Genomic DNA, 16,041 nt, shown 5'->3' with positions numbered 1-16,041 from the left:
TCTATGATTCTGCTTCCAGGACATGAGAATCCAAACCCTCTGTGAGAATTTGTTTCCTCCCTAATGTGTGTGTGTCAAATTTAGTAAGCTTTCCTTATTCTTTGCTCATATTTGCCAGAAATGGACATGAGATAAAGTGTTTATTGGTGTTATTTTCCCCAAGGCTATTTAATCTCCATGAATGAGAATTTTGTACAGAAGGTATGTTTTCAGAAGGGAGTATTAACATACCTGGTAATTCTGCTTCTCTGAACATATCTTGGAAAACTGACGCTTACCCATCCATCTTCTTTCAGAGTTTGAGGGTTTAAATTATATGGGTTCATCCTGTTGATGCTGTTCTTAAACCTGTTCCTTTGGAATTATTTATGTCTTTTATCAGGAAAAAGGATGGAGGGCAGGAACAGATACGGATTGTGTGTTTACACTATATGTTCAAGGAGTGGACATTTCATATCGATAGGCTCATGTTGACCTTTTCCTTCCTGTTTCTGAAACAAACTGACTAAAACGTTTTGGAGTCTCTGAAATACCCAAAGTTGGAGTATATACTGTACAGCTAACTCAAACATTCAAAAATCTTAAGAGCTACTTGAGTTGCCTGCATGACTTGTATCAGAGACACTAGTCCTAAGAGCGAGACTCCTGCCTGGAGGGTATCTTTACAGATTAGTTCAATAATCTCTTCACATGGACCATCCCCATTTTCCCACCCTAAAGAAATCAATGTGAGTCTCTCTCCAGTGAAGTAAACCTTACAGCAGGCACATTTCTATCGATGATAGTACGGAAAATCTCCATCCACTGAGTCATGGTCTGGTTATTCACCAACTGGAGTGGCAATGCATACTGAAACAGGGGAAGAAGAAAACATAAGGATAAATGAAGTTTTATTTATTATAGTGCAAAATTGTAAATTTACACCTCTAAGGCTTAGTGTAAAAAAAAATTTAAGGGAAAACATATCAAGCCAACAAAACAGACTAATTAAAAGATAAGTGGTCAATCAAGCTGAAATACTGTTGATTCTAGAAGAGCAGTGAACAGAGTGAGAAATGTAAGATAAGCTGCCTAGGAATTAACATGCAGTATGTTCAATACATGAAACATACCCTTCTTTCTCTCTGTTCTGTGTGAGTCAGAAGATGTAGTCAAGTGCCTCAAAAACAATATCTGAGACTAGCACATAGATGAGAGCAACTTTATGGGTCTATCCAGACAAAACTGGTGATGGGAAGCTGGGAAAAGCAGCTGGAGGACATGGCAGGGATCATAGTGGCTCTTTTAAATGACATTTGTGAGACAAGTGTGTTATGTGAGGCACTCGAGCTAGATCCTCCTTAGTAGATAAGCAAAGGGTTGAGGACAAGACATTCTTTGTGAGAGCCCCTTGTCTAGAACGGTTAGTGTGTGGCAATCAGGGGTGTAATTTACCTCTTGCTAGCCTGTTGTACAATAACTGGCCACACAGAGCCTGCTGCCATGCAATAAATTCTCTAGTGTACTTTGAACATTATCCTTTTTGAGCCAAGTGGCTAGCCAAAAATTTGGGATCTATCAGGGTGTTTCAGTTAGCAGGAGAGAATTTGGTGATAGTCAGTATTTCTTCTTTGATGCAGTTTTGTTTATTTATAAAGAATATACAAAGTCCTGTGTTTCTGAACACAAATAAATCAAACAGCAAGAAACAGCTTCTTTTGCTCACAGCACCAACAGCACTCTTTTTAGCTTACACCCTGGACGCAAAAACCTCTTCCCAAGTTTCTTCTATGATCAGCCACCATGCTTTCAGCTGCTTCTTTAGTCTTTTCCCATTTTTGCCTGTTCTGCCTTTCCACATGCACACACACCCCTACCCAAAACAATACTCTGCAAAAGTCCCTCCACCCACACAATCCAAAAATTTCAGGGAGGCTCTATTAGGCCTTCTTTTCGATATGGCCCCTTAACTGTCTCACAACTATCTTAAGTGAAGGGTGCACTCACACATCAATTTCAATGAGGTTTTAACTCACCCCATAGCCAGGTTTCACCCAGCTTACAACATACCCCCACGTCAGCATCACCCATCGTCCTGATGAGGTCTAAAATGGTGACACCCAATAATCCATCCCAAACAGAAAAGCACATTAGGAAAAATAATGGTTACTAACCTGTTCCTAACTGTAATTCTTCAAAACGAATTGCACGTGTCTGTTCCACTTTTCGTATTTGTGCACCCAGTGCACCCAGCAGTTTTTCCCTCAGTGGTGCCCATCTGGGTGGTTCGAGCACCCTCTGCTGTGCACGTCACTGCATGCAGGTATAAAAGGGCAGAGCTGCTCCCTTCCCCCCTCAGTTCCTTCTTGACAGAACTCTGATTCCAAGGGGTAGGAAGGTGGGTCACGGAATAGATATGTGCAAGACATCTCAAAGAACAGCCGTTATGGAACAGATTAGTAACTGTTTTCTCTTTGCTGAGGGATTGCACACGTACATTCCACTGTTGGTGACTCACATGCCGTGAAAGAGGAGGTGGGATCACAATTTATCTTAATAAATACTGGAGGACAGCCCATCCAACTCTAGCATCATCTCTTAAATCCTGCTTGATGGCATAATGAGAAACAAACGTGAAATGAGGACAGGTTGGTAGCTGCTCTACTAATATCCAAAATGAGGACATTTGCCAGAAAAGCGGCCAAGGTCGCTTGCCATCTTGTTAAATGAGCTGTGATCCTATTTGATGGGGTGATATTAGCCAGATCTTAGCATGTGTTGTTAAATAAGGCTATCCAAGAAGAAATTATTTCAGTAGAGACTGGTTGACCTTTCTTTTTGTCCATTATTGCCATGAACAATTAAGAAGATAGATCTATCCAGGTGGAATGCCAGCACTCTTCTTATGTCTAGAGTGTGAAAACGTTCCTCTTCAAGTGTGGTTTTGGGAAGAAAGCTAGGCAAATAGGCTCCTTGACATGGAACATGGACACCACCTTTGGGACAAATCTCCGATGAGGGTGAAGGTAAACCCTGTCCTTAAAGAAGATTTTATAGGGAGGCCCAGACATTAGCATACACAGCTCTCCTACCCTTCTTGCAGAGGTGATGGCTACCAAAAATGCCACCTTCATTGATAGATGTAGCAGACAGCAAGCAGCCAACGGCTCACACAGAGGACCCATAAACCTTAATAACATTACGTTCAGGTCCCACAGGGGAAAATAGGACTGTGCACCTAAGATACAACTTGTCCAGGCCTTTCAGAAACCTCACTGATGTCAGAAAAAGCAACAACCCAGATCATTATCCATCTTAGGGTGGAATACAGAAATAGCCGTTAGGTGTGCCTTGATCAAACTAACAGCCAACCATTGGTATTTCAGATGGAATAGGTATTCTAGAACATGCTCGATCGAGGAACAGGAAGGCGAAATCCTATAATGGAAAAACATCTCCACTTAGAAAGTTAAGTAACCCTAGTAGATAGCTTTCAACTGTTTAGCTCGGCATCCTGCACCTTTTCTGAACAAGACTCTTCTCTATCATCTAGCCATGGAGCATCCATGGGGTTAAATGAAGAGCTTGTAGGTTCAGGTGGAGCAGTCAACCAAGATCTTGGGAAATTAGTTCCAAGTCCAAGGGAAATCAGAGGCTTCAATGACACATCAAGAAGAGCAGAGAACCAGTGTTGGCAGGCCTACGCTGGGGCTATGAGTATGACTCTGGCCTGGTCCCATCTTATCTTCAGCAATACTGTGTGAATAACCAGTATGGGCAGGAAGCATAGAGTAGCCTGCTTGACCAAGGAAGCAAGAACATGTCTGTCAGGAAACCCTGGCTGTGACTTTGCAGGGAACAGAATTGTTGACATTTTCTCTTAACTCTCGTGGCGAACTGGTCCACTTGGGGAGATTCCCACCACTTGAAGATATGTCTGAGCAAATCCAGGTGAAGATCCACTCGTGGTGGCTAGTAAATGATATGCTGAGGTGCTCTGCAAGATCGTTCTGCACCCCAGAAGATAAGATGCTTTGAGATCAACCAAGTTGGCAATGCAGAAGTCCCACAGTCATTCTGCCTCTTGGCAGAGCAGGAAAGAACAGGATTCTCCATGCCTATTGAGGTAAAACATTGATGCTGTGTTGTCTGTTGAGAACTAATAGGCCCTTCCCCTTGACCTGCGGAACTAAAACCTAACATGCTAGCCTGATAGCTTTCAGTTCCCTGACATATATACGTAAAGACAGGTCTCCTGAAGACCATAGTCCCTGAGTCTGAAGGGCACCAAGATGGGTCCCGCAGCCAAGTGCAGATGCATCTGTCACTAACACGAGGGTCAGATGAGGATGGGCAAAGAGGACAACCCACCATACACTGTCCAGACTTGTCCACCAATCTAGAGAGGCACGAACCTGAGAGGGCACCTCGCTACTGAATTTAAAGGGAAATAGTTCAGTGAGTAAACTGAGGCCAGCCAACACCAAAGAATTCTTAGGCCCAGTCTGCCATATTGGAATACATATGTGCACAACGTCATATGCCACAGGAGCCTCAAAAAGGTTTGTACTGTTATGACTGGGTGAGACTTGAGTTCCATAACAATGGCCCAAGTTGTCTGAAACATATAGTCTGGAAGGAAAGCTCTCGCTTAAGATGAGTCCAGCACTGTCCTTTATCAACTATATCCTCTGGACTGGAAAGAAGAGAGATTTCTCTGTGTTGACTAACAGACCCACTCCACCGAAAGTTGACTGGATTAGCGATACACTGAACAACATCTGAATCCTGGATCGGCCTCTCACCAGCCAATCATTCAGGCAGGGATAATCTTACACTCCTGATCTTCTGAGGAATGCTGCCATACCTGCCAAAACCTCTGTAAAAAACTGGAAGCTGCTAAGGTGGGTGAGGCAATATCTTTTATTGGACCATATTCTGTTGGTGAGAGAGAAAAAAAGCTTTTTAAGAGTTTACACCAAGTTGTTCAGGTCAGGGAGCTGCTGACAGACCAAACAATTGTACAGTGAACTGGCAATGATTCTAGTTTACCAGAAATCTTAGATATTTCCTGTAACGTTTATTGATCACCACATGGAAGCAGGCATCTTTCAAGTTGAGGGTGGCATCGAGGGAGGGAATAACTGAAGCTACGGTGTGACCGTGCAAGATTTTTTTTTTTTTTTAAACTTGTTAAGAAGACAAGTCCAAGATCGGTCTGAGATAAACACAAATACTTTGCTTTTGGCATTAGGAAATAGAGGAATAAACACCGTCCCTCTGAAACTTTATAGCACCCATCTGAAGGAGAGCTTGAACTACCTGCAGGATGAGATTGTTGTGAGAGAGGTCCCTGAAAAGGGAGGGAGGGTAGGAACAAATTGGAAGGTATATCCCACTTCCACAGTGCTCTAGACCAATTGGTCTGAAAAAAACCAACAAAAGAGTCTTGTGGCACCTTATAGACTAACAGACATATTGGAGCATAAGCTTTCGTAGGTGAATACGTTCAATACGTCTGTTAGTCTATAAGGTGCCACAGGACACTTTGTTGCTTTTTACAGAACCAGACTAACACAGCTACCCCGCTGATGATTGGTCTGAAGTAATTCAAGACCAAGCACTGGGGAAGTAGAAGAAAATTTGCAAAACAGGATCTGGAATTGTGATTGGCATGATGTTGTCGACTGAGCCACCAAAATGTCTACTTAGCACTCACTCCCTGGGTGTCTAGAAGGGCCAAGGACTGAAGCAGAAACTGAAGGAGGGGCAGGACTAAGCCTAAAAACCCTGCTCTTCTTCCTTGACAGGTCCTTAAGAGGAACCAGAGCCATATACCAGCACAACTGTTGAGGCTGACAGAGCTTTCTTGCTGGGGCAGCTGTATACAAAACCAAAGATTTCAAAGCTGCCCTTGAGTCCATGGAGCTTGCTCTCCGTTTGCTCCAAGAACAACAAAGGACCTCTGAAGGGAAAATCCAGGATAGTTTGCTGGACTTCATGGGGTAAACCGGAAGACCATAGCCAAGAGCACCTTCTCATAGACTGCAGATGCTATGGACCTAGCAGCCAAGACTGCAGAACCTAACCTGGCCTGAAGCAAAGTCCTCGCCACTGACCTGCCCTCAAACAGAATGAGGAGAACTCCTGCCTAGCATTCTCAGGTAACAGGTCCTTAAATTTAGCCACAGAACTGCACATGCTACAATTAAAACATCCCACCAGAGCCTGCTGGTTGGCCATTCTAAGCTGCAACCCCTCTCCTCTCCCCCCACCCCCGGTCAAATATCATTTTCTACTACATAAATCCAGCTTCTTTACATCTTTGAATTCAGGGATGGCAGCTTGAGGACCCTGGCATTTCCTCTCATTAGTGGCTGCAACTACTAGCAACCAAAGAGGAGGACAGGATTACAGGCAGTCAAACCCTTGGGAGGACACACAATATTTGCGCTCCGCATGCTTTCATGTGGGAGGCAACAATGATGAGGATCTGCCGCAGGGACTGTTTTGGCTCCAAAATAATCTCATTGATTGGCAAAACCACTCAAGATGAACTTATTATAGACAAAATGAGGCAATGAGGGGCTCCCTGAAATCCTTGACCTGAATGTCCAGGTCTGAAGTCACCAACTGTAGTAACTCCTGATACGCCTTATAGTTTTCAGGAGGGGATGATGTTGTCCCAGAGGAAGCTACCTCATTTGGAGAGGATGAGGATGAAGTCAACTCAAGATTCAGCTGAACCTCTTCTGCCGGCTGCTCAGTACCAGGCCCAGTACTGGACACAGGAGCAGGTTCAACTCAGTGCAATGATTCGCCTCACCTGGATCAAGATACTGAGTAGGAAGAGTGTGGGGATGACCTGAAGGCTGGAGAAGACCCCCAAGGGTTCCAAAAAGACAGCTGATAAGGAATTGGGCCCCAAGGGCCTCCTGGCCACATTACCGGAGCAAGCCCTGAGGCAGGATCCCAAAGGTATCCTGAGTGGTGGTAGGGTCAAGGGTGGAATGGCAAGTCTTGCCCCAAGGCTGAGACACATATAATTCTGCGTCAGAGTCTGAAGAAGAGGACTCTCTTTCCACCAACCACGGAAGGGCTGCCTGTTGATACAGGAGAAAGGTGCAGAGATCCCAAATGCTGAAGAAAAGACAACATTGTCAGCTTCCCCACCAACAGTACCGACAGGTAGGCTGATTTGTAAACTGAAGACTGGTGCAGTACCAAATGCTGCACCACAAGAGTCAGTTCTGGGAGTTCTTATGGCACTGGGAGAACTATTTCCTGTATCACTGGAGACACCAGTACCGATAGACTTAGGTATTTTGATGTAGCAAACCCCTATGGCATAGCCAGCACCAAGATCATCTCCAAGTGATGCAATGCCACTGAAGTCAACAGTACCATTTGTGGTTCCAGACTCGAAGCCTGTACTGGCATTAGAGTCAACAGTGCCATTACTGCCACATACTTGGAGGAGGAGTACTTTGAACTTGAATGCACTCTACTCGACTTCTTTCCTTCCTCCTTATCTGGCTTGGAGGGTGGAGCTCTTCCTAGATTTGATGCCCTTTTGGAAGGTTTATACCTCTTCCCAAGCACCAGAGAAGGAAACCAGTGCTGGGATTTGGATAGTCGTGAAGGCACACTTCTGACTGAAGCTGCAGCACTCAATATCAACTCAGACCAGGATAGCTCCAAGGATGATCTCAGTGCCTTTTCCACTAGCAGGAACTTCAGCCTAGTTTCCCTGTTCTCCTTTGTCCTAGGCTTAAAGTCCCAAAAAATTTGGCACTTGGTTTTAAGTGAGTCTTGCCCAGGCACTTCAGACATGAGTCGTGTGGATTACTCACAGGCAAGGATTTTGTGCAGGAAGCACAGGCCTTGAAGCCTGGTGACAGGGGCATACCCAACTGGCCACAGCATTCCAAACAGGAAACAGCAACAGAATTTTTTTTAAACTATTAAAAATTCCAAAACTATTTACAACTGAACATAAAACTATTACACAAAGGCTGATGAGTGTTGCCAAAGCAACAGAAAGCAGTTCCAATGACTGTCATGAGCAGTAAGAAGAACTGAGGGAGGAAGAGGGTGGCTCTGCCCTTTATAACTGCATGATGTCGTGCAACAGCAGAGGCCACTCAAGCCACCCGGACAGGTACTGCTGAGGGAAAAGTTTCCGATGGCCATATTCTGGGAAACACAGACACTAACAGTGGAATGGACACGTGCAACACATCTTGAAGAAGAACTTAGAACATGGCAGCAGGGTCCACATAGCTGGTGAGCATGTGGCCAGCTAGTGCAAGGTAGATTTACACCCCAGTTTGCTGTGCACTAACTGTTTGTCTAGACCAGCCCTGTGGCTTGCTCCTTCTTACTCCACAATGGCTTGAATCTATTAACTTTTAGGGCACATTGCAAAGATTGTATGTGCTAAGGCTTGTGGAACCCTCTGAGCATGGTGGAATAGCATTTTTAGTGAAATGCAACACATTTTGTTGTTCTGAATTGCTAGCTGGTTAATTATATACATGTATAGGATCAGCAGTATCTTATCAAACTGGCTTTGTGTGTGCAAATGAGCTGTTGTCCCCAGCAATCTACAATTCCACATTGCTCTCGGTGCACAGAAACCTACCTGCACAAGTGCATAGAAGATTTTTAAGATCTGTTTCTGAAGCAGTACAGAGTAATGGGAGTTATCAGGAAGAAGCTGGATCATCTGCTGCTGAATCCGAGGCAAGAATATTTGCATTGCTGCTATGAGAGGATCTCGCTCCTCTGCTTTCTTGTATCTGCAAAAGAGAACAAAAATAGATGTCAAGGGTCTGAGTATTCCCAGTTCTAATGTCTACTCCTTCCCTACAACCCAATTATTTTACCTTAAAAAAAAAAAAAAAAAAAAAAAAAGCCTGACATTCGTGAGTGCAGTGTTTATACATTTCTCCCCTCTTCCAGCCTCCATCTGACAGCCCACACAATCCATGCTAACTCTTCTACCAGCAGATGGAAAAATGTCAAAACAAAGGTTAAGTCAACATTAATGCCACTATAGGCAGGACTAATCTTACTTAGACTGTAAGCTCCTTGGGGCAGGGACCTCCATTGTGTTCTGTGTTTGTGCAACAACTAGCATACTGGAGTTCTGGGTTATGATTAGGGCCCCTAGGTGTTACAGTAATACAAATAATAAATAATATTGTCCTTGTGACTAGACTGTACGCTTCTTGGACCAGGGACTAGGACTTTTTATATGTTCTTGTAGTACCAAGCTCACTGCCGGTGCTCAGTAAATAAGTGAATAGCCTTCAACAGATAGTGAAAGCTCTTTTGATTGGCTAGGCTTTTGGGTTCTTTTTAACATTTAAGTTTGTGTTTTTATAAATATAACTAACTGAAAAAAAAATTCATAACAAATGGGACTAATGTTCAGTGATGCCACATGCTTGTGGCTCCAGCTGATGTCAGAGGAAGTAGAGAGCGTTTGGCACCTCTGAAAATCAGGCCCAGGGTATATATAGTATTGAACAACAAGACAACAAAGCAGATTCCATATTCACAATTCAGTGTTTTCTTTGGAAGCACAGCTAGAAAATAAGTTGTATCCTGTGTGACAGACCCAGACCAGTGGGGTACTGGAGTCTGGAAGATGGCAAATATACTGGTCACTGGATGAGTAGTTTTCTGTTCCCTGAGTGACCAGAGCAGGGGCTGCACTAGAGTAATCAGGAAGCTGCTAGAACCAATTAAGACAGGCAGGATAATTAAGACACTTGGAGTCAATTAAGAAACTGCTAGAATCAATTAGGACAGGCTAGATAATCAGGGCACCTAAGTTTAAAAAGGACCTCACTTCAGTTTGTGGTGTTCATGTGAGGAGCTGAGAGTGAGAAGCCATATTGCTGGAAGACTGAGGAGTACAAGCATTATCAGGCACCAAGAGAAAGGTCCTGTGGTGAGGATAAAGAAGGTGTTGGGAGGAGGCCATGGGGAAGTAGTCCAGGGAGTTGTAGCTGTCACACAGTTGTACCAGGAGGCACTCTAGACAGCTGTAGTCCACAGGGCCCTGGGCTGGAACCCGAAGTAGAGGGCAGGCCCGGGTTCCCCCCAAACCTCCCAACTCCTGATCAGACACAGCAGGAATTGACCTGGACTGTGGCTTCTACCAGAGGCGAAGGTCTCTGGGCTGTTTCCCAACCCATGTGGTGAATCTGTCAATAAGCACAGGACCCACCAAGGCAGAGGAGGAACTTTGTCACACCTGTTATCTAGTAAATTATACCTGTTTCTCCAAATGTGTACAAAGGTATTCCAATAACTAAGGGCCATCAGATGGCTCTACTCCTTCACAAAGAAAAAGTACTTTAGCCTTCAATGTGGACTTCCATGTTTTGGCAGTGGCCAAGAATTAATCATTCTCTCAGTTCTTGGCAGTGCCAGAAAGCACTGTAAAGAGGCAGCAACTTTTGAGAAATTCTAAGCGTCATGGTGCATCTGTGCAAACTGCTACCTGTGTGGTTTACACATCCAGGGCCTTGAATACAGTTACAAAAGTTAGATATCAAGGAAAACAGAGTGTAGCTTCAGTTTTAGGCTTAACTTTACATTTCAATACTTTCTAAGTCCACACGGATTCCACACTGAGCAAGGCTATTACTGCTTATTAAGCCTTGTGGCTGACAGATTAGTTGAGCAACATTACAATCCAAAACTACTTTGCCCCGCCCTCCCACCTCCCCAAATTCTCCCGTTTTACACAAAACAGCTCTTTTAGAAACAAGAAAGGATAGGCCAGCTTGGACAAAGGTGAGGACTTCACTGCAAGAGGCTCCTCTACATAAAAGAGCATGGGTTGACCAAAGACATCCCTACATAAGAAGCAGGGATACAATATTTCAAGACTTTATCTTGGCATAGACCCACACACTGATGAATTGTTAGGCACTAGATATTGTGTGCATCAATATCACTCCCAGATTCTCTTTTCATACATCCTCTTCATCTCCCCACTTCCATAAGCTCAGTCAAAAGGAAGGCAAGTCCTAAAAAAGAGAGTTATCCCATTTTAAAAAAAAAAAGGGGGGGGGGGCGTGTTTCAGGTCCTGCCTCATGAAACAGGTTCAAAGATGTATTTATTGTACTTTGCAATCCAGCGTGTCAGGTAAGTTCTGGCTGACCCAAAAGGTCCCATGGCATTTCATGTTAGTATACAGATTGTGGTAGTGACTCCAAGTTTCCTTCTCCCCAGCACCACGCTGTTGTGTGTGGATTAGCTATCTGGCTATAATTTCTGATCCAAGTAGGCTGCACTTTCAGTGACACAACAATAAAGGGAGTTGATATTTAGTTAAGTTGTAAAATGTATGTATTTGAGAGAATCCCTCTTCCTGTGTTGCTTGTCTGATTCGACTGGACATACTTTGGGGTAGAGACTATGTTTTCTTGTGTGTGGACAGTGCATAGCACATTTTGGGCACTACCAGAACATAAAGATCATGATTCTTGTGTGTGTGGTGCATAAAACATTCTGGGAGCTTTAGAGTAAAGTTGTTACATACATTTAGTTTAGTTATTCACAAATGGTTCTACTCAAGTAAAATACCCAAGGAAGAAACTCAAGAAAAAAAAAGTTAGATTGGGGTGGGGGAAAAAAAAAAAAAAAATCATCAATGGTATGTCTACACTGCAAAGAAAAACCCACAGTACCAAGTCTCAGAGCCTGGAAAAACTGACTCAGGCTCAAAGGGCTAAAAATAGCAGTGTAGACATTTTTGGTCAGGCTTGAGCCTGGGCTCTGAGACCCGCTCACTTCCCCACTAGGTTTCAGAGCCTGGTCTCCAGCCCAAGCAGGGACATCTACACCAGTGTTTCTCAAAGTCGGGCTGCCACTTGTTCAGGGAAAGCCCCTGGCGGTCTGGCCCAGTTTGTTTACCTGCCGCGTTCGCAAGTTTGGCCAATTGTAGCTCCCACTGACTGCGATTTGCCACTCCAGGCCAATGGGAGCTGCAGGAAGGGCGGCCAGTACATCGCCCATGCTGCTTCCCGCAGCCCCCATTGGCCTGGAGTGGCGAACCGTGGTCAGTGGGACCTGCAACAGGCCGAACCTGTGGTCATGGCAGGTAAACAAACCAGTACGGATTGCCAGGGGTTTTCCCTGAACAAGCAGTGGACTGGCTTGGAGAAGCACTGATCTACTCGGCTATTTTTAGCCCTGCCACCTGAGCCAACTGACCCAGACTCTGAGACTCTGCACCATGGTTTTTTCTCTGCAGCATAGACATACCTTAAAACTCTGACTGCTGCTGTATTTTCTGCTCTCAAATTGCTGTCAATACAGACATGATGAATAGTTCTCATTTACACAGAAGAAAGCAAGCATATGGGCATCAGAAATTCCCATCCTTCATCTGAATTGTCAATACGCTTTCAGCTCTTTCTTTCCAAGTAAAGAAATCAGCTGAGATAACAACACTGATGATTTCTATTCCACTGATGGAAATCCACTTACTCATAAGTTTTCACCAGCTGATACAAACACAGCAGGCTGCCAAGCCAGCTCCCACTGTTCTGAGACTGCAAGTAATAGCCTATCTTGTCTACAACTGCTGTCCAATGGCCAGGAAAGTCATGCTTAATGATAGCACGGAGACACATTGTCAACTGGGCCCTAAAAAAAGAAGAAAAAGCAATATGTTATAAGAAGATAAATATGTTAACAGCGAACAGTTTATATTAAAGGCCTGATCCTGAACTCTCATTATTTAATGGATACCATGTACTGGATAATGCATACTTTGAGAACACTGGAAGAGTTTGAGGGGAGAGGGCCAGGAGATGAGAAAGGAAGAACAAAAAAGACTTCAAGTTAATGTTAGGGGAACTTGCTCTTCATCCAACTTCAGGCTTCTTTAGCTACTTTTTCTCCTGTCCTTTTCACTTTCCACACCTACCAAGTGTTACACACAATTTCTTTATGAAAGCTACTAGCACTACCCCTTTTTAAATTAAAAGGAGCAACAAAAAAATGTAAGCTTGCAAATTTTTATAACATGAAACTGTTTTGTGTGCAGGGCCACCCAGAGGATTGAGGGGGTCTGGGGTAAAGCAATTTTGGGGGTCCCTTCCATTAAAAAAAAAAGTTGCAATACTATAGAATACTATATTCTCGTGGGGGCCCTTGCGGGGCCTGGGGCAAATAGCCCCACTTGCTGCCACCCCCCTCCGGACAGCCCTGCTTGTGTGTGATCCAGCCTGAAGTTTCCTCACTAAATTATGATTTCCCTTGGATCATCTAGAAATCAATGTTCTTGACTCTGCCAAGGGAGGAAACAATTCTGCAAAAATATTTTCTCTTTACCTAATTTTCTATTGTAGATAATCCTCTTTGTAATTCTCCATACAGGCACTCTGTGGAGGGATGTCATTACTGAGCAAGGGGCTCCCAACCTTTTAATTATTTTAGCTTTGCCTCAGTTTCCTCCTCCCTCTCATCCCTTCACAGTTTGTGCTTCACACCTCCATCTTTCTGTATCTACACCCTCGTACCATTGCTCTGGCAAGCAAAAGGCAATACCCTCCACAGCATTACTCTACTTATAATAAAGTTTGTTTGACCTTGCTTCTTTTTACCCTTCTAGCAAATCACCACATTCCTACTTGGCACTGACTGAACACTTCTATTTTATGCAAGTTAAAAGCAATACCCCACGGTAATTTTTGCTACAGACTTTTAAACAATTGGTTTTCAGATGTGGTTGTTTTGGTCAACATTAAAATATTTTGGACATTTCACCAATTAAAATGATATGGCAAAAGCCTGTCAAACTTTTTTTTTGTGCTTTTCAGATTAAGGCTTTGTCTACACTGGCAAGTGAACGACAAAACTTTTGTTGTTCAGAGGCATTAAACCCCCCTCCCCACACCCAAAAGACAAAAGTTTTGTCAAGGAAATGCGCTGGTGTGAACAGCACTTTGTCAGCAGGAGTGCTCTCCTGCCGACAAAGCTACCGCCGGTCGTTGGGGATGGAAGTTTTTTGTTGTCGCTCTCTCTCGACGACAAACAGCAGCTACATTGCTAGCCTTTTAGCAGCATGGCTGTAGTGGCACAGCTGTGTCACTAAAAGCTGCGTAGGGTAGACATAACCAAAAACTTAGTGCTGACTGCAGTTCTGGAACAATGCCAGGGGAGACTGTAGGACTCTAGTTATCCATTAAACAGTAACAGTACAGGTAACAACAGTGCAAGGTACCTACACTGTGCTACAACCTTGGCTTGGAGAGACCATCGCTATTAATAGAAACTCTAGTCACCAGAACCAGAGATCTCAAAGTGGAAAAGCTGTAATGCATGTGATTTTCTGAATACTAATACAACATTACAGAAAGACCAGGGGGAGTGTCACAGTTCCAGAAAAAGTTCTTTGTAAAGATTCAGTTGGGTTTCTGATGGGTACAGTCTTTTAGTGAAGTTGTTGCTTCATACCACTCCACTATGCTACGCTCTGCTGCCCCATCAACACAGGCTCCGACTCCAACCCATCCCACACAATTCCAGCTACTGCCTCCCCACTGGCTGACTGTTTGGGAGCTGAGAGCCAATAAGGTTCTGGCCAGGCTCCACCGGCAGTGGATGGAGGCAGGGCACACTCCACCAACATGGAGGAAATAACCAGAGCTGGGTGTTGTAATAGTGGAGACCCTTCCCTGCTCGCATGATGGAGGGACGACCGGGCCATATTTGAGCGGCTTTGTTACTCAATACATCGGCTCCTGCTCCCAGTCCTGAGCACCATTCAGTGAGATTTCAGATATAAACGTGAGTGAAAGAAAGGGTTCAAATGTGAGAGTCTCACAATTCAGACATGAGAACTGAAGTGTCTGCAATACTATTCAGCCACTGTGGCCATTCAATCCCTTCCTTTCTTACTCCTGGGTGAATTCTGTGCCACTGCACACATGCAGAATTCATGTCCCCTGCAGATTTTTTTTCACCTGCTGTGGCATCAGAAGAGAGGGCAGCTGGCTCACCAGCTGGAGCAGCCAGCCAAGGAGAGGAAAGGAGAAAAGGCTGCTTTTCCTTACAGTGACATGCTTGTGGGGCCAGCCGAGGAGGGGATGGTGTATGGAGGGACGGATAGAGCGGGGCACACACGGCTGCTAGGAGGGGTCACAGAATGGGGTTCAGAAGGGCTAGTGGGGGGCAAGAGTGAAGCAGGGGCACAGGAGCTAGTGGGGTGACAGTAAAGAGCCAATGGCTGAATGGGAGTGGGGTGCAAGGACACATGGGGATGTGGAGGGGGGGTGCAGGGAAAGAGGGGACAGATGTGCCTGAATAATGAGAGAGGCTAGGGGTCAGCCAGGTCTGCACTGGTGAAGCTGCTCCCCAACTCTCTAATAATCCCTCCCTCCAAAAACAAAAAACAAACAATTCCCACCCACACTCAACAACCCTCCAGGTTCACTCCCAGGCTCCCAGCAATTACTTCCCTCTCCCTCAGCTCTTCGTTACCCCTGACTCCCCCAAACCTTTGCACTGCTTCTGAGGGGTGCAGGAAATAAGTTTCTATATTGTAGTATAAATGAATTATTACTCAAACTTCTATATTAATATGGCTAGTAAGGAATCTATTTGTCAAAAAACATTTCTGGAGTCCTTGTTGTTGTCTGTATTGTTACAGATATACTTGCTGACAGGTATTTTGAAATAAAGTACCAAAATAAATGAAACTGGTGTGATTATATTGTGTTATTTTGACAAATAAAATATGTAGAATTTTAAAATATTGTGTGCAGAATTTTTTATTTTTTGGTGCAGAATTCCCCCACAAGTACCTTTCTGATAATTTACCAACAAGGAACCCATCTGTTGGCATTTGTGACAGAAAATGGTTTCTTCTTGTTTTTTTAAATGGGGATACCCATCCGCTAGAAACCTGATGCATACTATCAAACTAATTTTACTTAGGTCAATGAACAGTCATAACTAGTAATAAACCTATGAATTAGACCACTGTCCTCATAAGTAGAGAAGCATATCTTAGCTTTTTTAAGCTCTGT

The 16,041-nt window shown here is 44.2% G+C and overlaps 1 protein-coding gene across 1 annotated transcript in view; it reads right to left on the bottom strand.

The window, feature by feature from the left end:
- IPO8 (importin 8) overlaps window positions 1-16,041 on the bottom strand; it is an 80,766-nt gene that overhangs the window by 46,063 nt on the left and 18,662 nt on the right. The window contains exons 4-6 of the mRNA XM_075069164.1: window positions 12,494-12,652; window positions 8,624-8,780; window positions 760-849 (exon numbers count right to left, since the gene is read on the bottom strand). Coding sequence (XP_074925265.1) covers window positions 760-849; window positions 8,624-8,780; window positions 12,494-12,652 — 406 coding nt within the window. The remainder of the gene's footprint in view (window positions 1-759; window positions 850-8,623; window positions 8,781-12,493; window positions 12,653-16,041) is intronic.

This window comes from Chelonoidis abingdonii, chromosome 1, assembly GCF_003597395.2.
Source record: "Chelonoidis abingdonii isolate Lonesome George chromosome 1, CheloAbing_2.0, whole genome shotgun sequence".
Taxonomy (NCBI): domain Eukaryota; kingdom Metazoa; phylum Chordata; order Testudines; family Testudinidae; genus Chelonoidis; species Chelonoidis abingdonii.
This window is presented reverse-complemented; position numbering and strand designations above follow the sequence as displayed.